Source organism: Theropithecus gelada, chromosome 8, assembly GCF_003255815.1.
Source record: "Theropithecus gelada isolate Dixy chromosome 8, Tgel_1.0, whole genome shotgun sequence".
NCBI lineage: Eukaryota > Metazoa > Chordata > Mammalia > Primates > Cercopithecidae > Theropithecus > Theropithecus gelada.
In genome coordinates this window covers 108,023,038-108,049,641 of record NC_037676.1, presented here as the reverse complement: position 1 = coordinate 108,049,641, position 26,604 = coordinate 108,023,038, and the positions used below count along the sequence as shown (strand labels likewise).

Sequence of the window (26,604 nt, the reverse complement as noted above, 5' to 3'; positions counted from 1 at the left end):
CCACCTCGCCCAGCTAATTTTTTGTATTTTTAGTAGAGACGGAGTTTCACCGGGTTAGCCAGGATGGTCTCGATCTCCTGACCTCGTGATCCGCCCGTCTCGGCCTCCCAAAGTGCTGGGATTACAGGCTTGAGCCACCGCGCCCGGCCAGACCCAAATCTTTTGAGTAAAATATGCTGAGTATAAGTGGCATAAGATCACACTGGTTGACCCAGAAAGTTTGATTTTGATGTTATAGATAGCTACAGATAGATAGATATAGATGTATGCATGTAATGCATATATATTTATAAAAATAATAGTCTTCTGGAGCAACAGAAGAAACAAAAGCAGCATTTACCACTGTGTGAATTCAGGTGCATTTCTAGAGCTCGAGCATTTGAAAAGCTCTTGGTGCACTGTGGGAAGGGGCACAGGCTGGAAATCTGATGGGCACTGTCTTCATTTTCCTCTGACACTGGAGCAGCTTCTCTTTGCCTCCCACTGCAGTAGTACATCAAATGGGCCTGCAGATTCCGCTCACTCCGATACCAGATGCCACAGGACTTGCAAGGGAATATATCCTCTGCAGGGAAAAACACAGAGACACATTTGCTGCTGTCCATTTGAAACCAACCATGGGTAAAGCAGCATGTAGTTCAATTTTTCTCAGACTCTGCTCTCAGGTCCTGAACTGGGCAATCGGACAGTGATGAGTAACAGTCTTTGGTGTTGTTCTACAGCAGAGGACTCGGCTTTGAAAGAAATGTTATACTCTGCAAATTAACTTCCCAGACTCTAGAAAGAGGACACTCCAATATTTAAAACACAAGATATTGATTTTATTTTGTTTTATATTTTGTGACAGATTCTCACTCTGTCACCCAGGCTACAGTGCAGTGGTGCGATCTCAACTCACTGCAACCTCTACCTCCTGGGTTCAAGCAATTCTCCTACCTCAGCCTCCCAAGTAGCTGGGATTACAGGTGAGTGCCACCATGCCTGGCTAATTTTTGTATTTTTAGTAGAAACAGGGTTTCTCCATGTTGGGTAGGCTGATCTCAAACTCCTTACCTCAGGTGATCCACCCGCCTCAGTCTCCCAAAGTGCTGGGATTACAGGTGTGAGCCACTGTGTCTGGCCTAAGATATTGATTTTAAATTATATTTATGGTTAGAAAAAATATACATTTATAGTGATATAAATTATCTGACTGATTAAAAGGTAAGGATGTAATGGCTGAACTAATGTTAGCCCTGATGCCAACCCCTGACACCATTTTTTTTTAACACAGTAATTACGGAGTGGCTACTATATGCCCAACTCTGTGTTGAGCTGGGTATAAAACAAAATGAAAGATGAAACAGCTGGCCTTAGGAAGCATACAGTCTCCTCCGGTTGATGGACATGTGGTCAGCTAATTACATTACAGTCTAATTACTGTTCTGATGGAGGTATCTGAGGAGTGCCCCGGGGCATGGAAAAGAGGCTGATGTCAGGAGTGGAGAGAGGAGGAGATTAGAGACAGATTTAGAGGGAAGATGATGAGCTCAGCCTGAGCTGAGGTGTGAAGGATGAAATTAAGCTAGTTATGTGGAGAAGAGGGGTTGGATCATCCTGATCAAATGAGCAGCTCAGGGAAAGCCATGAGAGCCTGAGACAGAGGGGCTGGGAGGCTGGGAGGCTGTTCTGTACTGTTGAGTTAAGGAGCATGATAGGGCTGGGAGAGAAGAGGCTGTAGGAGGCAGGGATAGACTGAAAGAATTGCAGGCTCTCAATGAGTTTTAGATTTTGTCTTCATGATTATGAAGCATCACCGAATCATTTTAAGCAAGACACTGACATAATCAGATATTATAGAATCACAGCAGCAGAGTCTAGTTTTGAAGGTAGTGAATTTGGAAGAAAGACTTTTGACTGGTGGGAGGCAACTGCAGTACTCTTAAGAGAAACACAACAGTGTTTGAACTGCAGCTAATACTGGTACCATATTTATCAGGTCATGCTATGATGTGTCATGTTCATGTGTTCGCTCATGGAAAATCTCTCCATGTGTGTTTTGTCCCCCTTCATCCATCTATAGGTGAGGAGACTGGTGTTAAGTAACTTGCCCATCCATGACCGCATCAGTGGTTGAAATGGGATTGGAATATGAAACTACTCTCATTCCCACCCTAATTATCATCACTAAATGAAGTAACCAAGCAGAACGTCTCAACGCAAGCATATACTTTTTATTTTACACTCTAACCGGCTCTCTACCCCTACTCATTATACTAATCTACACCTATAATAACACAGGCTCATTGAATATCACACTACTAACACTTATAGACCAAAAACCAGCAACCACTTGATCTCACAACCTTACTTGACTAGCATGCATAATAGCCTTTATGACAAAAATACCCCTATACGGCCTACACTTATGACTTCCTAAAGCTCATGTCGAAGCCCCCATTGCAGGATCAATAGTCCTTGCCGCAGTACTCCTAAAACTAGGTGGCTATGGCATAATACGACTCACTTCTATCCTTAACCCTTTAACAGAGTACATAGCCTATCCATTCCTTATATTATCTCTATGAGGTATAATCATAACAAGCTCAATCTGTCTTCGACAAACAGACCTGAAATCACTGATCGCATACTCCTCCATAAGCCATATAGCCCTAGTAATCGTAGCCTCCCTCATCCAAACCCCCTGAAGCTTCTCTGGTGCAATTATCCTTATAGTTGCCCATGGACTCACCTCCTCCATATATTTCTGCCTAGCTAACTCAAACTACGAATGCACCCACAGCCGCATCATATTACTATCCCGAGGACTTCAAGTCCTACTTCCATTAATAACCTTTTGATGGTTCACAGCAAACCTTGCTAATCTTGCCATTCCCCCTACCATTAACCTACTCGGTGAGCTCTTTGTAATCGCAGCTTCATTTTCTTGATCTCATATTACTATCATACTTACAGGACTCAATATACTAATTACAGCCCTCTACTCTCTCCACATGTTCATCACAATGCAACGAGGGACACTTACACACCATATAATCAACATAAAACCCCCCTTCACACAAGAAAACACATTAATATTTATACACCTTGCCCCAGTCATTCTTCTAACCCTTAATCCCAACACCATTCTAGGACTTACTCCTTGTAAATATAGTTTAATCAAAACATTAGATTGTGGACCTAACTATAGAAGCTTACTACTTCTTATTTACCGAGAAAACTTGCAAGGACTGCTAACCCATGCCCCCGTACTTAAAATTACAGCTTTCTCAACTTTTAAAGGATAACAGCTATCCATTGGCCTTAGGAGCCAAAAACATTGGTGCAACTCCAAATAAAAGTAATAATTATGTGCACCTCTATCATAATAACAACCCTTGCCTCCCTAACTCTTCCAATTTTTGCCACCCTCATTAATCCTGACAAAAACCGCTCATACCCAAACTATGTAAAGATAACTATAATATATGCCTTTATTACTAGCCTTCTTCCAATAACCCTATACATTTTCTCAAATCAAGAAACAACCATTTGAAGCTGACACTGAATAACAACCCAAACATTAGATCTAACACTAAGCTTTAAACTAGACTACTTTTCTATAATATTTATTCCAATCGCACTATTCATCACCTGATCTATTATAGAATTCTCACTATGATACATAAACTCAGACCCAAACATCAATCAATTCTTCAAATATCTCCTCATTTTTCTCACTGCCATACTAATTCTAGTCACCGCCAACAACCTTTTCCAACTCTTCATTGGTTGAGAGGGTGTAGGAATCATATCCTTCCTTCTAATCAGCTGATGGTACGCTCGAGCAGACGCCAACACAGCAGCCATCCAAGCAATCCTATATAACCGCATCGGCGACATTGGTCTTATCCTGGCTATAACATGATTCCTCCTGCATTATAACTCGTGAGACTGGCTCTAAACTCCAACTCAAATCTCCTTCCACTAGTAGGCCTTCTCCTAGCAACAACAGGAAAATCAGCTCAATTTGGTCTTCACCCCTGATTACCCTCTGCCATAGAAGGTCTAACCCCGGTCTCAGCCCTACTTCACTCCAGCACCATAGTTGTTGCCGGAGTATTCCTACTTATTCGCTTTCACCCTTTAATAGAAAGCAACACACTAATCCAAAACCTCTTACTATGTCTAGGAGCCATTACTACCCTATTCATAGCCATCTGCGCCCTCACACAAAATGATATCAAAAAAAATCGTGGCCTTCTCCACCTCAAGTCAACTAGGTCTAATAATAGGCACTATTGGTATTAACCAACCACACTTAGCATTCCTACACATCTGCACTCATGCCTTCTTCAAAGCTATACTCTTTATGTGCTCCGGATCTATTATCCATAACTTAAATAATGAACAAGACATCCGAAAAATAGGTGGTCTATTTAAAACAATGCCCCTCACCTCAACTTCCCTAGTTATTGGCAACCTAGCACTCACGGGAATACCCTTCCTCACAGGCTTCTATTCCAAAGACCTCATTATCGAAGCCACAAATACGTCATATACCAACGCCTGAGCCCTATCTATTACTGTCATCGCCACCTCCCTAACAAGCGCCTACAGTACTCGAACCATTCTCCTTACCCTAACAGGACAACCCCGCTTCCCAACCCTAATAAGCATCAACGAAAACAACCCCGCCCTACTAAACCCAATTAAACGCCTCATAATAGGCAGTATAATTGCAGGATTCCTTATCACCAACAATATCCCCCCTACCTCACTTCCCCAACCAACAATACCCTCCTATCTAAAATTCTCAGCCTTATGCGCAACCGCCCTCGGCTTCCTAACAGCCCTAGACCTCGCCCTTATAACCAACAAACTAAAAGTAAAAAATCCATCACAAATATTCAAATTCTCCAATATACTAGGATACTTTCCCACCACAGTCCATCGTATAGTTCCCTATCAAAACCTACTTATAAGTCAAAATTTAGCCCTTCTCCTATTAGATTCAACATGACTAGAGAAATCTATACCCAAAATAATCTCACAAACACATATTACTGCTTCCATAACTGTAACTACTCAGAAAGGCATAATCAAACTCTACTTCCTCTCTTTCCTCATTCCCCTTACCCTAACTCTACTTCTAATAATATAGCCTATTACTTCGAGTAATCTCAATCACAATATATACACCAACAAACAACGTTCAACCAGCAACCACCACTAATCAACGCCCATAATCATACAAGGCACCCGCACCAATAGAATTGCCTCAAACTAACCCTGATCCTTCCCCCTCAAAAATCGCCCAACTACCCATATTGTTAAAATTAACCACCACCACTACTCCATCAAAACTTAAAACCCATAAAATTAGTACTACTTCCATTATTAATCCCACCAAAAGACCCCCTAGAACCTCAAACCCTGAGCCTCATGTCTCAGGATACTCTTCAATAGCCATCGCCGCAGTATAGCCAAAAACAACTATTATACCCCCCAAATAAATTAAAAATATCATTAAACCCATGTAGGCCCCCCCATAATTTAAAATAATTACACAACCAATTACACCACTAACAATCAATGCTAAACCCCCATAAATGGGAGAGGGCTTAGAAGAAAAACCCACAAACCCCATAACCAACAATACGCTTAATGTAAATAAAATATATGTCATTGCTTCCATATGGACTTTAACCATAACCAATGATATGAAAAACCATCGTTGTATTTCAACTATAAAAGCACCAAATGATTCCAATATGCAAATCTAACCCAATCATAAAAATAATCAACCACTCCCTCATTGACCTACCTACCCCATCCAACATTTCCGTGTGATGAAATTTCGGCTCACTTCTTGCAACCTGCCTAATTCTACAAATTATCACAGGCCTATTCTTAGCAATGCACTACTCACCAGACACTTCCTCTGCTTTCTCCTCAATCGCACACATCACTCGAGAGGTAAATTACGGCTGAACCACCCGCTATCTCCACGCTAACGGTGCCTCCATACTCTTCATCTGCCTCTTCCTGCACGTAGGCCAAGGCCTCTACTATGGCTCATATCTTCTCCTAGAAACCTGAAACATTGGCATCATGCTTCTACTCATAACCATAGCAACAGCCTTCATGGGCTACATACTCCCATGAGGCCAAATATCATTCTGGGGGGCAACAGTAATCACAAATCTACTCTCAGCAGTCCCATACATCGGAACCAACCTTGTTCAATGGGTCTGAGGTGGGTACGCCATTGATAACCCCACTCTCATATGATTCTCCACCCTACACTTCATCCTACCCTTCATTATCGTCGCTCTCACAACCGTACACTTACTATTCCTACACGAAACAGGGTCGAACAACCCTTGCGGAATTTCCTCTAACTCAGACAAAATCACCTTTCACCCCTACCATACAGTTAAAGATATCCTAGGTCTAATCCTCCTCCTCTTTACCCTAACAACATTAACATTATTTTCACCCGACCTCCTAAGTGACCCAGATAACTATACCCCAGCCAACCCACTAAGCACTCCTCCACATATTAAACCAGAATGATACTTCCTATTCACACACGCAATTCTACGATCTGTGCCCAACAAATTGGGAGGCGTACTAGCACTCTTCCTATCAATTCTCATTCTAGCAATTATCCCCATACTCCACAAATCCAAACAACAAAGCATAATATTCTGCCCACTCAGCCAACTCCTATTCTGACTCCTAGTTACAATTCTACTAACCCTAACCTGAATTGGAAGCCAACCAGTAACCCAACCCTTTATCATTATTGGCCAAATAGCATCCACAATATACTTTATCACTATCCTAATCTTCAATACCGCTGGCCTCCCTAATCAAGAACAACCTACTCAAATGAACCTGCCCTCGTAGTATAAATTAATACACTGGCCTTGTAAACCAGAAATGGAATATTCTCCCCAGGGCAATCAGAAAGAAAGTACTTAACTCTACTGCCAACACCCAAAACTGGCGTTCTGACTTAAACTACTTTCTGTATTTTATGTTGTACAAGCCCTACAGCATAACTTTAGTACTAACCTACCTTTAATGCCATTATGTAATTCGTGCATTACTGCTAGCCAACATGTATAATATATAGTACTATATATGCTTAACTGTACATAGCACGTGTTTTTACATACGTACCTAATCCCCTTAAAAGACATGCTTACAAGCAAGAACTCTAATGAATACTTCAACAGTAACACATAACACACTCCCTCAAAGTCCACACATTTCCCCCATGGATACCAACAGAACTAGCCCTATATTAATCATACATAGTACATTAAATTGTTCATTGGACATAGCACATACCTATTAAAAAATCCTCCTCACCACGGATGCCCCCCCCCCCCACTTAGGAATCCCTTGTTCACCATCCTCCGTGAAATCAATATCCCGCTCAAGAGTGCTACTCTCCTCGCTCCGGGCCCATAACTTGTGGGGGTAGCTATAATTGAACTGTATCCGGCATCTGGTTCTTACCTCAGGGCCATAGCAATCAAGATCGCCCACACGTTCCCCTTAAATAAGACATCTCTATGGATCACGGGTCTATCACCCTATTAACCAGTCACGGGAGCTCTCCATGCATTTGGTATCTTTTATCTCTGGTCCGCACGCAACCCCATCGCAGAATGCTGACTCCCACCACATCCCGTCCTGCCGCGCCTGCCTTTGATCCCTAGTCCATGACGTTATTAATCGCACCTACGTTCAATATCCTAGCCCCGCATAACTACCAGTAAGGTGTTATTTAATTCATGCTTGTAGGACATATCAATAATCAACTCCACGACACCACTCCCACCACACCACAAAACCACAATAAAAATTCCATCAAACCCCCCCACCCCCATCTCTGACCCCCACCTAAACCCACTTTTGCCAAACCCCAAAAACAAAAGCCTCAATTTGCCCGGCCAGAGCTTATATTTTCATCTTTTAGGTGTGCACGACTCCAACTGCCATCCCCTCAACTAATATAAATTTACTTCACCAAACACTCTTGACGGCAACCCAGGGCCCCTTTCCTTCCCCCCCGGCCCCTCACATTTGCCTACCCACTACCAAACCAATACCTCTCCTACTACAACCCCAAAGAAATCACTCCATAGTCATACCCATTTACTCGTTTATGTAGCTTAAACCTACCTAAAGCAAGACACTGAAAATGCCTAGATGGGCTTGCACACCCCATAAACAAATAGGTTTGGTCCTGGCCTTTCTATTGGCTCTTAGCAAGATTACACATGCAAGCATCCCCGCCTCGGTGAAGACGCCCTACAAATCACCATGACCAAGAGGAGCAAGTATCAAGCACGCACACGCAGCTCAAAACACTTTGCCTAGCCACACCCCCACGGGAGACAGCAGTGACAAATCTTTAGCAATAAACGAAAGTTTAACTAAGCTATGCTATAATAAGGGTTGGTTAATTTCGTGCCAGCCACTGCTGTCATACGATTAACCCTAGCCAACAGAGATCGGCACAGAGAGTGTTTTAGATCTGACACAATAAAGCTAAACTCCATCTAAACCGTAAAACCCTAGCTGATGTAAAATAAACTACGAAAGTGGCTTTAAAATTTCTGAACACACCATAGCCAAGGCCCAAACTGGGATTAGATACCCCACTATGCTTAGCCCTAAACCTCAATAGTTAAAACAACAAAACTACTCGCCAGAATACTACAAGCAACAGCTTAAAACTCAAAGGACTTGGCGGTGCTTCACATCCCCCTAGAGGAGCCTGTTCTATAATCGATAAACCCCGATCCACCCCACCCTCTCTTGCTCAGTCTATATACCGCCATCTTCAGCAAACCCTGATGAAGGTTACGAAGTGAGCGCAAATGCCCTCCCCGCAAAAACGTTAGGTCAAGGTGTAACCTATGAGATGGTAAAAAATGGGCTACATTTTCTACCTCAGAAAACCCCACGATAACTCTTATGAAACCTAAGAGTCCAAGGAGGATTTAGCAGTAAATTAAGAATAGAGTGCTTAATTGAACTAGGCCATAAAGCACGCACACACCGCCCGTCACTCCCCTCAAATATATTTAAGGAACATCTTAACTAAACACCCTAATATTTATATAGAGGGGATAAGTCGTAACACGGTAAGTGTACTGGAAGGTGCACTTGGATAAATCAAGGTATAGCTTAACATAAAGCATCTGGCTTACACCCAGAAAATCTCAACACCGCTTGACTACCTTGAGCTAACACTAGCTCTAAGCACAATCAACACTAACACCAAACCAACATATACCAAACCATTCACCTACATAAAGTATAGGCGATAGAAATTTTAACCTGACGCTATAGATACAGTACCGTAAGGGAAAGATAGAAAACCACCCAAGCACAAAATAGCAAGGATTAACCCCTGTACCTTTCGCATAATGAATTAGCTAGAAATAATTTCACAAAGAGAACTAAAGCCAAATTCCCCGAAACCAGACGAGCTACCCAAAAACAGCTAAAAGAGCACACCCGTCTATGTGGCAAAATAGTGGGAAGATTTCTGGGTAGAGGTGACAAGCCTACCGAGCCTGGTGATAGCTGGTTATCCAAGACAGATTCTTAGTTCAGCCTTAAGTTTACCTATAGAACCACTTAATCCTCCTGTAAACTTAATTGTTAGTCTAAAGAGGGACAGCTCTTTAGACAGTAGGAAAAAACCTTATATAGAGAGTAAAAACCCCAATTACCATAGTTGGCCTAAAAGCAGCCATCAATTAAGAAAGCGTTCAAGCTCAACATCAACTATCCAAAAAACCCCAAACACATAACTGAACTCCTCACACTACAATGGATTAATCTATCACCCTATAGAAGTAATAATGCTAGTATAAGTAACATGAATACTTTCTCCACCGCATAAGCCTAAATCAGACCGAAAGCCTCACCCATATTTAACAGCCTAGTATTGATAAACATAAACAAGCCCATACTACTTTCACTGTTAACCCAACACAGGCATGCTTTCAAGGAAAGGTTAAAAAAAGTAAAAGGAACTCGGCAAACTTAACCCCCGCCTGTTTACCAAAAACATCACCTCTAGCATTACTAGTATTAGAGGCACTGCCTGCCCAGTGACACACGTTTAACGGCCGCGGTACCCTGACCGTGCAAAGGTAGCATAATCACTTGTTCTTTAAATAGGGACTCGCATGAATGGCAACATGAGGGTTTAACTGTCTCTTACTTTCAACCAGTGAAATTGACCTGTCCGTGAAGAGGCGGATATATAATAATAAGACGAGAAGACCCTATGGAGCTTTAATTTATTAATGCAACCAGGAATCATACAAACCTACGGATTTTTAAATCTCTACACCTGCATTAAAAATTTTGGTTGGGGTGACCTCGGAGCACAACCAAACCTCCGAATAATCCATGCCGAGACCACACAAGCCAAAGCGAACTAACATTTACAATTGATCCAATAATTTGATCAGCGGAACAAGTTACCCTAGGGATAACAGCGCAATTCTATTCTAGAGTCCATATCGACAATAGAGTTTACGACCTCGATGTTGGATCAGGACATCCTAATGGTGCAGCAGCTATCAAGGGTTCGTTTGTTCAACGATTAAAGTTCTACGTGATCTGAGTTCAGACCGGAGCAATCCAGGTCGGTTTCTATCTATTCTACATTTCTCCCTGTACGAAAGGACAAGAGAAATAAGGCCCACTTCATAAAGCGCCTTCATTACATAAATGACCTAATCTTAATTTAGCAAAATATTATACATCTCACCCAAAAACAGGGTTTGTTAAGATGGCAGAGCCCGGCAATTGCATAAAACTTAAAACTTTACAATCAGAGGTTCAACTCCTCTTCTTAACATCATGACCACAATAAACCTTCTACTCCTCATTATACCTACGCCAGCCGCCATGGCGTTCCTTACACTCATTGAACGAAAGTTACTAGGCTATATACAACTACGTAAGGGGCCCAACGTTGTAGGTCCCTACGGACTACTACAACCCTTCGCTGATGCAATAAAACTCTTCGCCAAAGAACCTCTAAAATGAGATTTTAAAGTATATTTTTGAGTAGATGCAATTTTTTGCTTACCTACTAACTTCAGAATCTATTCTCCTCTTAAGATGTATCTGCTACTCATGTTTTCTCATAGAGCTAGATAAAAGCAGATCTGTCTAGAACACAGATTTTGGGACCCCAGACCACTGATTTTCTGTCATATGAAGTGTCATTCTGTGACACAAAAATACAAACTAAGTTCAATTTCTTTTTTACAAAATAAAATCACAAAGGTAAATTTGCCAGGGCTTATTTAAAAATTCTCCATATAAAGTTTTCTAAGCTTATCATGCATTTCTCTTTATTTATTTATTTATTTACCTTTTTGCATTAGCACATGTCTTGATTTATCCAGGATACACTTCCTTTTTGTTACTATATCTAATCAAACTTTGATTTTGTATTCTGTTTCTTCAAGTTTTTAAGTCTATGGCCCTTAAAGAATACCAAATTTTTTCTAATATAGAAGCATTAATGAAAGGTGCTCGCCTTCTCATAGCTAAGTAGCCTTGAATATTATTCAACTCATGTAGAATATCAGCTTTGTGTGTGTGTGTGACATTCAGGAATCTGACTTGAAATGGTTGGAGTTAAGGGTTCTTTCTATACTCCCAGGAAAATTGACCACACACGCACACACAAACACACACAAACACACACAAACACACACACACACACACACACACACACACACACGAAGATAAAATGAAACCACAACACTGAAGGAAAAAGGTCTGTTCCTGGTTTCTTGTCAGTAGACATTTTTTTTCTCCCATAAATTCCCATCACCTCTAAAGCTGGGCTACACAGCACTGAGCACTTACTATTGACAATAGCTGTGGGCAAAATAGAAGCCATGGCAGCTTGCTGAGGAAGCAGCTGAATTGAGTCCAGCAGGCGTGCAGGGTACATCCCTTCTGTGAGAGTCAGCTGACTGGCAGCTTGTAGCCTTGAGTCAAAATCCACCACAAAGGCAATTAGCTCTTCACCCTCAGAGATGGCCTTCGTAGTTGTACACCAAAGCTGACCCCCTATTAAGAAGAAAAAAGAAAAAGATAATATTGACATAGGATGCTTGAGTCTGTTGTACACTAGCTTGATGTCCACAGCACCTTCTCATGTTTTTCACACCGGTTCCTACTGTGGAGTGTTTGATCAAGGCAACAGTTGTGCTCCTTTTGCCTCCTGTGTGGAAAATTGTACTCTTTGCATTAAATGAACTGTTTAGTGACCAGAAGTAGGAGGAGACTAAGAATCAAGTACAGCATAAACATAATTTGTACAGATTTTTGTCAATTGTTTGCTCTTTGGGGCTTGCCTGAATCAGTAACCTTACCAGTACATTGGGATAGTACCTAAAAACTAGCATGGTAAGGACCCAGCTGCTGAAATTTATTTCCTGTGAGCATTTGAAGTTATTCTTTCTGTATTTTATGAAAGTAAGAAGTTATTTATCTCTCTTCTTCTCTTCCCCCCATGAAATATTTCCATCATATCAATACCAATGCCCAAACTACAGAACAAGTAAACAAAAACTCCTAAAATCTAGAAAATTAAAGTGAAATTCAGGTAGTTATACTCTGCTATGTCTGCTGCCTTTTTTTTTGGCTGAATGATCTTTACTTATATAATATTATGTATAATGTAGCTTCTTCGTCTCCATTTACCCTGATTGAACTTCCTGAAATGAAGATATGCCAAAAATCCTTTTCAAAAAGGCTCATTTAAATAAAGATTTGTTTAAATGAAAAGAAATGTCTCTTCAAACACTAAGATATACTCTGGCACTGCACTTCAACAATCACATGTTTTGCATTAAAAAGAAAAATTAACTATGCAAGTACATCTAATGTATTGGGATGTGATAGCAAATGCTCATTTATTTTACATGTTTAGACAGGCAAAGCACTTATATTTTGTTATCTACACTCTCAGGCCTAGATATGTATCCTATACAGTTATGCCTGAAATAATGTAGCATACTTGATATGTTATAAAGCTCTTTTTTTTCCCATTGTGTATAGATTGGAAGGCTGTGTATTGCACTCATTAAGCAGCCAAAACTTGTACCCATTTTGATAAGACATATTGCTCTGTTTATCTTTCAACATAACTGTCTTTTCAACTGCACTTCGTTTTTTTCTACCCTTAGAGCTGATGGTTTTTAAACAACTTGTGGTAAAACTCTGGTGGAAAAGATAACAACAGCATATGATATGGCAGAGTTGCCCAGAAGAATCAGAACATTGTTTTAGAGAAACGTTGGGCAATTAATTAAGCCAGCTGATTAAGTTTTAAAGGTAAGGAAACAAAACCATCTGTGAGAGTATATGATTGTTAAAAAATAAAGCTAAGACTACAGACCCCAAATTTGTGTGAAAGTTTCAAAGTAACAAAACAAATATACTGTTAAAAAATAAAGCTAAGACTACAGACCCCAAATTTGTGTGAAAGTTTCAAAGTAACAAATATACTAAAATGCTAGAAAACAACTTTTTTTTCACTTTGACACGAATGTATCTGAAAGCATACAAGTTTACCACAGTTGAATAAAACAGATTTATTTTGCTTTGATTTACTTCTTTTCAAATAACAGAAGCTAAACCGTATCATGTCGAAATCAGAGGAGCGATGAAAGTGTGAGTGGTGGTATTTCTGCTGTTCTTCCCCATAGAAGGCTTCTGTGATTAGCTTTTATGTCTTCCTTCCCTTATGGGCATTCAGATCCAAACTACTTGCAACTGTAGACAAGGTAATCATTTAATCATTTGCACCTTATCTTTCCACTGAACTACAGTTTATTGAGGCTGTGTAATGAAGAGATAGGGGAGACACAGCAAGAAACCACAACTCAGGTTTAGTTCATATGGTCTTTCAGAGTCACTAGACTTCAGTCATTAACTTTACATTATTGGTTAAGTCCAGCTATGTGTACCTTTCACAAAAGGAAGGAAAGAAGTGGACTCAGGTGCCCAAGAGAAATTGAGGTTTTAGAGAAGATGCCCAGCCACAAATAATCTTTATCACTGTGGTAGCTATAGGGTAGGACGACGCAAGAGTATTTATTCTCAAATTTTGAACCAAAAGATTTAATAAATTAAGAAAAATTGAATTAAAAAATACTAACTTCAAATAAAAGTGAACAAAAAAATCATTTGTATGCATCATTAAATGACTCGGCAGTTGTAATATATATTTGTGTTTTCAGATGTACTTAATAATGTTTCAAATTTTATTATCTTTATCACTTTATCTCATTTGATGGTTTAGTCAGAGCGTATCATTCTAAAAGGCTAAATTAGACTGAAAATGTACTGTTGGACTTGACGAGAAAGTTATCTTTGGATTTAATCTTTCAAATCATTCACTAATCAGCTATTCATTGAAATCTCTGCTGCGTGCTAGGCTGGGAGCTATGGCTTCACATGCAGCTCTACAATTAGAATACACACATATATGCAAATATATTACAATACCACATTAAGGGTGTCATCCCCTAATGCTAAAGAGAATGTGAGAGGAGTGAGTAACTGCCCCTTCTTGGAGAAGTTAGGCAAGCTATCAAAGGTGATGTTTTTATTAGCTCATGAAGAACAAATAGAGGTAAAACAGCAAAAACATGTGTAGGCAGGACGAGGCAGGTACATCATTATTGCCCTATAAATGAGCATGTGTGAAGGTTTAGAATTACAGAAAAGTCACCCCAGTGAGTAGTTGGGACTACAGGTGTGATCATCACTCTTGGCTATTTTTTTTTTTTTTTTTTTTTTGAGATGGGGTCTCCCTCTGTCACCCAGGCTGGAGTGCAGTGGTGCGATCTCGGCTCACTGCAAGCTCCGCCTCCCTGGTTCACGCCATTCTCCTGCCTCAGCCTCCCAAGTAGCTGGGACTACAGGCGCCCGCCACCACGCCCAGCTAATTTTTTGTATTTTTAGTAGAGATGGGGTTTCACCATGTTAGCCAGGATGGTCTCAATCTCCTGACCTTGTAATCCACCTGCCTTGGCTTCCCAAAGTGGTGGGATTACAAGTGTGAGCCACGGAGCCTGGCTAATTTTTAAAAATATTTTTTTGTAGAGATGGAGTCTCACTATGTTGCCCAGACTGGTCTAGAACTCCTGGGCTCAAACAATCCTCTTGCCTTGGCCTCCCAAAGTGCTGGGATTGCAGGCATGAGCCATGGTGTCCAGCCAGGAGTACTTTCTTTGGGCCTGATAAGCTAAGTGGTTTATGTAGTTCATCTATTTTAATCCCGTCAATTACTCTGTGAGGTAGGTAATAGTTCCCCAGTTTGAGAAAACTGAAGCTTAGAGAGGATAACTAAGTTTCCCAAAGCCATACACAGGCTCAGTGGCAGAATTGTGACTTACACTTTTGTCTGTCCAACTGCAGAGTCCAAGCGTGCATGTGTGTGTGTTGTGTGTATATGCGTATATGTGCATGCACGGAAATAATGAATTCTGTTTTGAAAATGCAAAGTTTGGGGTACCTGACAGACTTCTGGTGAATTTATCTAGGAGAAAGATGGAACTTGGAGAAGACATACAGGCTGAAGAAAAAAAAAAAGTTTTGGAAGTGATCTGCACATTCTAATTGACCATGGATGCTCTCTACATTCATGTGGTAACCCAGGGAGAGTATGGAGTGAAAAGAGGATCACCAAAGAAACTTGGGGTATCTCAACATTTAGGATGTGCACAGAGAAGACGAGATCATTAAAATGTACCAAGAGCTTATATTTAAATGTTAGAGGGAAATCAAGAGAATGGCACCACAGAAATCAAGGGTTGGATTTCTTTATAATTGTTTGGCTGAGTTTTTAGATGGTGAATTTAGAACATACAACTTGAGGGAGTCATTCATAGGAAGTAATAACCCAAATATTATAACGTAACTTCAATTACTGATGCTAATAAAACTTTCAGAGTGTGATCACTCTTGGGGGATGTTTGGGCAATGGAACCAGACTGCCTAGGTGGAAATCTTGGCTCTGCCACTTATTATGTGTGTGACTTAGAACTTATCACCTAAGCGTTCTACCTGTCAGTTTCCTCATTCCTGAAAATGCGAAAGATGATAAACAGTGCTGAACTCATGATGTTATTATGGGGATTAAATGAGCTAATATATGTGAAAGCTTAAGAACAGCACCTGACATATAATCATATAATAAATAACATATAACAAATGTTTATATAATTGTTAGCTATTATCGTTTTAGTTTAATCTGCTTGGGGCTATTATTATTCTCATTTCTTACTGCCCTGCTAAATCCAAGAGGAAAGAAATCTCACCAGAAAGAAAAGGCACACCTGTGAATCCAATGAGCAGATCTGTCTACACTTCACTGGAGGCAGCTAACTCATTTTAGAAAAGAAGAATACGGTTGCATTTGTTTGTGGATCACAAACTACTGTGGACCAGTTAGAAACAGAAATAGTTTCTAGCAATCTTTGTGGATCTGAAGGGGCAGGAGAACCAGTTTCCTGTTTTAATGCTTCAGAGCTGAGATAAATATGGCCTACTTCAACTTACAATTGTGTAGAGGGTAGTAGTATTTACGTAAATTAAGAAGCTATACAAGCACATGAAAATGCTAAGTCATGTTGACGTTTAGCTACAAAATCTTGTACCCTTTGACCTCATGTTTAAAACAAACCACAGGATATTACATTTGACTTTAAAATGAGAGCACCATTATCAGAAGAAAATAAAAAAGAAAATAAGAAGTGTTGTTAAGGATGTAGAGAAACTGGAACCCTTGTGCACTGTTGGAGGGAATGTAAAATTGTACAAAATGATGAGCTATCCAAAAATTAAGACTAGAATTACCTATGATTTTAGCAATTCTACTTATGGATATATACTCAAAAGAAAGGAAAGCAGAGTCTCAAAGAGCTATTTGAACAGCCAAGCTCATAGCAGCATTGTTTGCAATAGCTAAAACGTGGAAGCCACCCATGGAAGTATCCATTGATAGAGGAATGGATAAGAAACATGTGATCTACACGTACAACTGAATATGATTCCGCCTTGAAAGGAAATTCTCACATATGCTACAACATGGATGAAGCTTGAGGACATTGTACTGGGTGAAATGAGCCAGTCACGAAAAGACAAACAGTGTATGATTCCACCTACATGGAGTACTTACGGTATCCCAAATCATAGAGACAGAAAGTAGAATGGTGGTTGCCTGGGGCTGGGGATAGGGGGTTGAGGATTTAGGTTTAGCGTAAATAGAATTTCAGTTTGGCAAGATAAAGAGCTCTAGAGATGGATGGTGGTAATAGTTGCACAACAATGTGAATGCCACTGAACTATACATTTGAAAATGGTTAAGATACTACATTTTATGTTATGTGTATTTTATCAGAATTTTAAAAATCGAGAAAAAAATGAGGGTACTTTTTTTTCACTACAAAACATCCTCTGTGAATCTAGAACATTGGCATAAAATTTTTAAGCCATAACTAAGAATAAGAATATAACTTTTAAAAAGTGGCTTCATATGGGATGATTTTAGGAAAACCAAAAAAGAAAGAAAAAAAAAAAACCATAAAGAAACACAAAGCATAAGATCTTCTTCCTTCTCAACTTTCCTAGCAAAGCTATTTAACAAACTCCATTTGAAAGTCAAGCACCTAGTGAAATGAAGTTGCTGCTAAGAAGGAGTTCACTTTATTTGGCCATATTAACTCTTCTCATTTGAATGAACTCGGGAGACTTGTGTAGATCTGAACATTTTTTAACGATTTAGTTCCTGGTTACTTGATTGATGTGAGTTTCTGCCTGTGTTTCCAGTGCCAGTGGAGTGTTCCTGTTGACTCTCTACAGAGATGAAATTTAAGGAATCTGAACAGATGTTTTCTGTGGCTTTCATAAGAAGCAGTATGCTTAATGTGCCCCAAATTTCAACCAAGTGCATTTCCAATACACTAATCCATATTAATGCTATATTCATATGAAAACAAAGGGAATTCTGTAAAATTATTGGTTGGACATGTGGCAATGTAAGTATATGCTCCATATCATTGAGTTCTGCATCCTTGGGTTCAATCAAACTCAGATAAAAATATTACCCCAAATTACAATAATGAAGAATAACACAAGTAAAAAACCAATAAAGTTTTATATCAGGTACTCGAACATCCTCAGATTTTGGTGTCTGAGGAAGGTCTTGGAACCAATCCACAATGGATACTGAGGGATGACTGTATCCTTCATTGATAAAACTGTTACTATTTTGTTTACACTGCAATTCAAGGGTAAATGTTCTTATTTTAAGGAATTACACACTAATAGTGAAGAACAGGTGGCACCTGAAATCACGGAAAATGTATTTGTCCCCAATGCAAAGATGAACTATAAAGAGCACTTTATTGGTGAGTAAGAAAGTTTGGTTTGGGTCTGATTTCGTTATTAGTTACTGTGTGAGCTTGGAAAATCGCATTACCAACATCATTTCAAATGACAGCCTTAGACTAAATATTTCTCATCATCCAGTTGTGAGCATCTTTTTATGCTTCCATCGTCATGTGCCAATAATAGTAGTAATCACAGATTTATTAAGTGGTTACTATGTGCTACACACCTGCACTGTGCAAAAAGCTTTGCATGAATTATCTTACTGATTTCCCCTAAGAAAGCAGTGAGGTGGCTTTTATTGATTCTCATTTTACTGTGGGATCATGATGCTGGAAGTGTAAGTTGTTCAAAGTCACACAGCTAGAGGGGAACTGGAAGATGAGAAGGAAATATGGGACATGGGATTTGAATAAGGCAGTTTGGCTCTAGATTTTATATGAAAAACTAGGTGTCCCAAGCCATGGCGCCATCTGGTGTTCACTCTGTAACACTCCTACCTTCATTACTAAGTTTGAATAATTGGCACAGTTATCTCTCTGAAGGAATTTATAAAGCAGTATTAGGCAGGTTACATAGTTACTAGATAGTTTTTAAATGCATAGCTACAATGTGGAGAATAAAATTTATGTGTGATGTGGAAGTGACTCCAAGTTACTTTATTACTTTATTTTAAGATAGGGTCTCTGTCACCCAGGCTGGAGTGCAGTGGCAATCACGGCTCAGCTCACGGCAACCTCCATCTCCCCGCTCAGGAGATCCCCACTACAGCATCCCGAGTAGCTGGAATCACAGGCGTGTGGTACCACTCCCAGCTAACTTTTCTATTTTTAGTAGAGATGGGGTTTTGCCATGTTGCCCAGGCTGGTATTGAACTCCTGAGCTCAAGGGATCCTCCCACTTTAGCCTCCCAAAGTGCTGGGATTACAGGTGTGAGCCACCATGCCTGGCTGACTCCAAGTTATCTTGCAACGTGACTAACCTCATTAAAATAGCGAACACTTAGAAAGCACTTACTATGTGGCAGGCACTGTTCTAAGCACTTCACATACATTAAGCTCAATTATTAATATAAAATACAAACACAGCACTTTCCCAATTCCTTGTTTAAACTGCAAGTTTAGCTGGACATTAAAAAGGGCATCAAGATTCGACCTAACCATCAAGCACTGACTGGCGACCTGGACTGTACAGAATAGTCACAAGGGGAACTTAGAACCAATGCTGATTGTGGGCCGTGTCCGAGAGCCATCAAATCAGCCTCTGGAACTGAAGTTTGGGCTTCAGTATTTTTTAGAAGCTCTCTGAGGGCTTGGTTTTCTTCCATAGTTAAGAATAACTGCCATAGGAGTAAACTATCTGCACTTCATATAGTGTAGAAAGAGTTAAGCTTGATGAACAAAAAAAGTCTCTTGATGATCAAATATTTCACAGGAGTGCTCAGACAATTCAGTAGAGAAGATGTCCATTTTGAAACTCAGAAAATTACACTTGAAAATAGCTTTTATTTATTTATTAATTTATTTGAGAGGGAGTTTTGCTCTTGCTGCCCAGGCTACAGTGCAATGGCACGATCTCGGCTCACTACAACCTCCGCCTCTCAGGTTCAAGCAACTCTCCTGCCTCCCTGCTGGGATTACAGGCGGCCGCCATTAGGCCAGGCTAATCTTTTGTATTCTTAGTAGAGATGGGGTTTCACCATGTTGGCCAGGCTGGTCTCAAACTCTTGACCTCGGGTGATCCGCCCACCTCGGCCTCCCAAAGTGCTGGGATTACAGGCGTGAGCCACCGCGCCCAGCGAAACTACCTTTGAATGTTCCCTTTTCCTGCAGTGTTTGAAGAATGTAGGAATGATGAGTGAAACGGTGAAGGAAGTGGATAAACAATGATGTAATGACTTAGCCTCATCTTTCAACTCAATAAGCCAGTGGGGAACTTGGTAAATTTGTTGATTATGTTTAGTTTTACAATGCTTAATTCTTTATTATTTTGAAGTGATGTATTTTATTATTAGGAATGATCAATAGTAATGCATCCTCCAAAACTGTGGAAAGATCATATTGTGCAAACTAGAGCAAAAAAATCACATTCCTCCTGCATGGGCATGAAATCTTTATCAAATGACATCAGGCACTGATGCAGCTATCTGATACCTTCCTTGCTTCCACCAAATGGAAAGGTTATTTTAGGATTCTCTCTTTGTCTGTCTCTTATGCTGCAAACATAGTCACTCTCCTCAGTCATCATACTCACAATACCACTCCCTTCACAAATAAAGGACAAATACTTATTCAAGTTTCCATGAAAAGGAGTAACTACTAAGACCTTGACATTCTTGAAAAAGCATATATTTGCTGTTCTAAGTAATGTTTATGATCAAGGTTCTTGTGCAACCAGATACGGTTTCTAACAGGAAGCTTATAAATTTTTCTTATAATTGCTGTCAAAACTGCAGTGAAGTGTACTACAAGTTTTGATAATAAAGAATAAAGTCACAGTTCAAACTCGATTATATTTTGAAATTCATGCTCCTCTTACTAGAAGCAGTGGCCTTAAATATCTTCCCACCCTGCCAAATTTTTCACTTGCACTTTTTATTATTTATGAAATCAGTCTCTGCACAATGTCATGCAGACCTCTGCTGATAAACTCTAATTAAGATTAAGACAAGCCTTTTGGAAAGGATCCCATCATTAGCAAACATGATAAACACAAAAATACTCCCTACTTGTCAACCAGGAGCAATTCAGTAACCTAACAGTATTATCTGTTGCTAGGTTACAGCGCTGACAAAGCTTCAATTATATTGTTCCACCATACCTATAGAGTTCTGTATAAGCAAAATGTATCCAGAATAAAAGCTTTTAACTTCATCCATGCTATCTGCAATTCATGGCTTCTTACAATGGTAAATATCAGGTTAATAATTACATAGCACGCTGAAAAATCTTTTCCAGGTGTTATGTCTATACATGTTTCTTTCTAATTTATCTGTGTGATTGATAGACGCTTGCTTTATAAAAATAAGGAAATGCAAGCAACGTGAAGCTGTAAACCTCTAGCACAACTACGGGGGCTCATCAAGATATGGACCTAAGCTTAGCATAAAAATATATAGCAAATTGAACCAATTAAATCACATTTAGATTTTGTATTACTCTGCCTCAATATATAGTAGGATAAGGAGCCTGAGGCAATAGATAGGAATATCAGTGTGAAACTTTATTTTAAGCTAAAAACAAACAAGCAAACAAACCGCATACATTCTCACTAACAATACAAAGGGAAATAGATGGTTTAAAATAACAAGTTATTCTGATGGCTTTTCTAAAGATATTTAAAAGTTAAAGTTAATGACTTTTACTGCATAGCATCGTCATTAAGTCTCATTTCTCTTTTTTTAGACTAGGAATTCTGGGGAAAAACTCAATAAAACATCCCCCAAAATACAGATACTTAATAGGGAAAAACCAAAGTAAAAAGACGTCTGTATTAAAAAAAAAAAAAAAAATGACAGTTTCTGTGAATCAGGCTCTCAAAATGATTTTACCATGGGTAATTTTTATGGGTTTCATAAAAATTTGGAGAAAAAGTAATTATGCATAACGGAACCAGCATTTTTAAATAGCTCTTGCATAAAATATGCTATATCATATACTAAATTGCTGCTGCATTTTGCTTCCTTAAGATGTAGATTGATACTTCTGCATTGATTTAAAGTGTCTGTCACCTCCACATACCATGGAAAAAGATGGTCAACTGATGACAAGCACGTAGTTAATGAAGATTACACATTGGCCTATGAAGTAAATCATGATCTCTTGTAGGCACATTCAAGTAAAATTAAAGCCATTCTCTGGGGGAATAGGCCATTTAACACAGAAACACACACACACACACACGCATGCACACACACACAGACATATACAGAGTGGTATCATGTTTCTGGAGGTGGAGAAAAGTGGAATACTTACTTGTTTGGTCATTAACTTCTTTTATTTTTACTAAATAATTAGAAAAATCTCACATGACACCTCCCTCTGAAATCTGTTTTTTTTTTTTTTTTTTTTCCGTAACTGGGAAGTGATTGGTCAGAATAATTCCTTAAAAGCTAAATAACTGTCCCATTTCAACATCGCATGTGGTAATGCCTAGATCTCAGGGTTTAGGCATTAACACAGGACATATATCTATACGTAACCACATTGCTTAGTACAAATTTTATAATGAATTCAAATCCAATACTGTTGAAATTCTTGACAGTGGAGTAGTGGAAGGAATAGAACTTATAAATTATGGGTGCCCCTTCTTTGAAAACCGCTTTGGAGGTTTCTTTGTGCCTTGGCAAATACAGTAGGAATATGAGGTATTGTGTGGATCCTCCTGCACAGCACCTGATAAAAGAATAAAGAGCTGTGACATATTCTTAAAACAATAGAGGAATTAAAGGGAAACAATGGGCCAGCTGCTTCATTAATACAATCAAAAGGGAGCCCAGCACAGAGGAGTCCAGATAATTAAGCACTACTCTTTTAGCCTTCCTTTCTATAATAAAATTGCTTAAAAATGTATTAGCTACTTCATAGTTGTTAGATAGATCTATGCACTTGTTTATTTAGAGTTGATTAATGCCTTTTTTTTCCTATGCAGCAACATGCCAACTCATAGTTTACAATAGTTTTTGAATAAAATAGAGTAAAATAATTGATAAAGATCTGCACAATACACAGCAATAAATCAAAGCATTTTGCAAAAGGTCTTTCCTGTTTTTAAATGATCTTTAACGTTTTTCATTTGTGCTAGATAGGCAACGCAGGGCATTTGGGGGCATTCAACTTTCACATGCTGGCACTCCTGACAGCTTTTTATAGAACATCCTAGCAGTTCTTGGGAGAAGGGAGAAAGTCAGACCTGACCAGCTACTCTGGAGTGTGCCTTTTGTATTTGGACCAAAGGAGAGGGCAGCTTTTTTTTAAAAAAATTATTCATTGCCTTTTCCAATCAAGAGGAATGGACAAATGGCAGAAACCATTTGCCAAATCCACTATTTATCCTTCATTAACTTGATTATAGAAAATGAAAACGCAAACTTTTTATGCTCTTTATGTTAAAACACATTTTACAATTTAAGATATCAAGGCTTTTGTTCTTCAGCTCTTCTGTAAGCAGCCTTTCCTCTGATGTCAATGGAACATTTAATTGCTTAAGAACTGGAAAATTGGGAACTAAATGCTTGTGCTGAATATTGGAGTTGGATAAAAACTGCACTCTGGTTTTCTCCCAAATGTTTTTCCATAAGCTTATGTCAACCCAACTTTAAAATTACAAACTTGACTAAACCATGTGGCTAGTTTCTATTCTGATGATTTCAGGACTTTAATTGAGTAACCAAGACAGAATTAGAAAGAGGAAGCAGGGAGATAAATGGATAGAGATGCTCAGCCGTATTTCTGAGACTAAGAGATTCTGCTTTTACACATATGTTATATATAATTTAAAATGTATCAGCCGAAGTCATATTTCCAAAGAACTTTCTGTATTATGTCAATATATTATAGGATGTGGAATATCTATTTCTGGCTATGAAACTTGGCTTCTGACTTCAGTAGTTAGTTTCCTATTCACTTAGTAAGTTTTCCTTGAATACCAGGAAATAAAAGCATATAAATAGTCAGTAGCTACAAACAAAAATAACTAGTTTAGGAGCTACTGTATATGATTATTTATTTGACTATTTTTGTCTTGACTAGGCTCACAAAACTTACTTTGTTAGAATGGAAAGTAAAAGTAGATAAATAAGAATTGTTTATAGGCTATGAATAATGAATTGAACTCCTTCAAGTATACATATCTTTGAACACATCAGGTTATAAACCAAGTCCTTACACCAATGCAAAAAACTAGTAAATGGTAACCATGCTATATTGTAAAACTAATAAGTTACAGTATCCTCTTTTAGCAAATATTTTAGAAATGAGCTTAAAGCAGAATCCGTGATTTATGTGTCACTTCAAATATTATATGCTTTATTACTTAATGTAAATTCAACAGATAGTATATAGGTCTGATCGGAACTTAGAAACAAAGAAACATGAACACACTCATTAATCTATGTAATTAGCTGTGGCAAACAGGAAGTACTATCATTCCATTTCACAGAAAAGGAAAGCAAAGCCAGACTGATTAAACCTGTGTGTTCCCTAAACTCCCCTCTTCTCAAATAGGGCATTCTCTGGCCCAAGCTTGTAACAGATCCCTGCTAGATTTTTGGTTCCTGTCTTGTATTCTTTCCACAGTACTTTTTTATTTTTATTTTTTATTTTTCCTGTAAGAGAATGTCTCCTATTAAGATAACTTCCTTTCTTTTTTAAGAAGCTCACGAAGCCTCCTTCGGGAAAGTAAACAGAGTCATTGTCATCAGGCCCAGATTTCTATTTAAGCATAAGCTCAGAAAGTTTTGTCCCGTGAATAAAAAAGCACTCAGAGCTTTCTGGAAAACCTGAATTAATGTGTTGGAGGCCATGGGGCTCAGGTATCCTACCTTGGGTTTAATCAAACAGATAAGCTGTTTTTATGGAATTTCAACAGGAAAAGGCCTGTGCATGAAGCCTCATCAGCATTCTGGGGTTTGTGTCCTGGGTGCTTAGCGGAAACTTGCAATGGGGCACTGAGGTAGCCATCTGACTGTATGGCTCTCTGACCAACATGATTTTAAATGACCAGCCAAGAGGTGACATACACCCCAAAGGCGAGCTGTCAAAATTTCGCCTGCAGCTGATAAACTGATTACAAAGCTGCTTAAGACTCTGCTTGTAAACAAAAGCATTTATCAACTAATAATTTGCAATAAACTGATGTAACTCCCAGCTGAGCCCCTAACTGTAATTGTCTTTACCATCTGCCTATTAAAATACCATTCTTCATCAGCAATCAGGAGCAGAACGGAGGAAATCTCCACCAAAATACACAACTTGTAAGCTTATGAATAATCTGATTGCATTCCACACTTTCATTACGACTTGTGTGTTGGGTATGCTTAATTTTCATTCTTGCTAGCTTGGGAATGCACTGAAATTAGGTGGAGGGGAAAAGAAGCGGGGAGGGGGGGAAATGAAACACTCCGCCTGCTGCTCTGCAGAGGAATAAATTATACAAGTTCATCATAGGAGGCTGTTTGTAATTTCTTTCTTTCCTCTTCCACTTCTCTGTGCAATATCCATTGCGGTATCCTGATGAAAACCCCCCAAGCACCAAGCTGAAAATGAACCTCTCTATTCCTTTGTCAGCTTGTCCATTTCTATTACTCTTCTTTGTTTTGCTTTAAAAAAAAAAAAATTCCAAGAGGCTCATTAAACTTCTCTAAGGAGTAAGTTTAAAAGTGTCAACTGCTACGGAGCGGGGTGCGGGGGGTGAAGGGCTGGGTGGATCCAGGGGGTGGAAGTGCCAAGTAGCTGGCAGGACCCTGTGTTTGCAGGCCTCAGTTTGCCACCACAGATGGATGGCTTCCATCTTCAAGTCCCCCTCAAGCACTTAGAGGTTTCTCCTCCCGAAAACTGGATTTCAGCATCAGTAAGTTCAAACAGTCAGAAATTCCTTTCTTAGAAGAACTTCTGCCCCTTTGCTGCTGACCAGATGCTGCTACAGAAGAAAGAAACTAGGAAAAGGGGTTAAATTTCTGTGCTTTGTATTTTTCTGGAAACTGTCTCTGAACAACCAACATCCTTTTATGCCTTCATAAAGTTTATTAAGTTTTAAGTATATTTATCTGAGTTTTTTCTTCACAAAATATCCTACTTACTTTTACAAACCACAGTAATAAACACAAATTTCCCTGACATTGACATTTTAAAATTAAAAATACTATACTTCTTTTCATGTCCCTTTGCTGCCCAGACGATGTTCCTTTTGTCAAGTTATTCCTGTTTTCAGGAAACATGTTATCTCTTCAGCAGAGCTCAGTAATTCCACTGATGGAGACCATAGGATACGTTATTATGATGAACAATGACCAAGACCTGTTATTAAGGTTCAAATTCTGGGGATAACAATAGGTGTCAGGCTTTTTAATTATAAGATATAATTATAAATTGATGTTTGTGTTTTTTATTTCATTTTTCTAAGAGCTTCTGCATAGGTAATTATTTTTCTTTGCAA

The 26,604-nt window shown here is 39.1% G+C and overlaps 1 protein-coding gene and 1 long non-coding RNA gene across 4 annotated transcripts in view; one reads left to right on the top strand and one right to left on the bottom strand.

Annotated features, from left to right (window-relative positions):
* The window catches only part of LOC112629953, a 264,192-nt gene extending 243,752 nt beyond the window's left edge, over window positions 1–20,440 (top strand). The window contains exons 3-8 of the long non-coding RNA XR_003120775.1: window positions 848–965; window positions 13,239–13,386; window positions 13,683–13,838; window positions 15,603–15,759; window positions 18,374–18,470; window positions 20,283–20,440. This is a non-coding gene — a long non-coding RNA (uncharacterized LOC112629953). The remainder of the gene's footprint in view (window positions 1–847; window positions 966–13,238; window positions 13,387–13,682; window positions 13,839–15,602; window positions 15,760–18,373; window positions 18,471–20,282) is intronic.
* The window catches only part of ZFPM2 (zinc finger protein, FOG family member 2), a 489,523-nt gene that overhangs the window by 5,594 nt on the left and 457,325 nt on the right, over window positions 1–26,604 (bottom strand). For all 3 annotated transcript variants that reach the window (XM_025393837.1, XM_025393838.1, XM_025393839.1), the window contains 2 exons: window positions 11,911–12,117; window positions 341–565 (listed from right to left, as the gene is read on the bottom strand). In XM_025393837.1, the coding sequence (XP_025249622.1) occupies window positions 341–565; window positions 11,911–12,117 (432 nt within the window). The remainder of the gene's footprint in view (window positions 1–340; window positions 566–11,910; window positions 12,118–26,604) is intronic.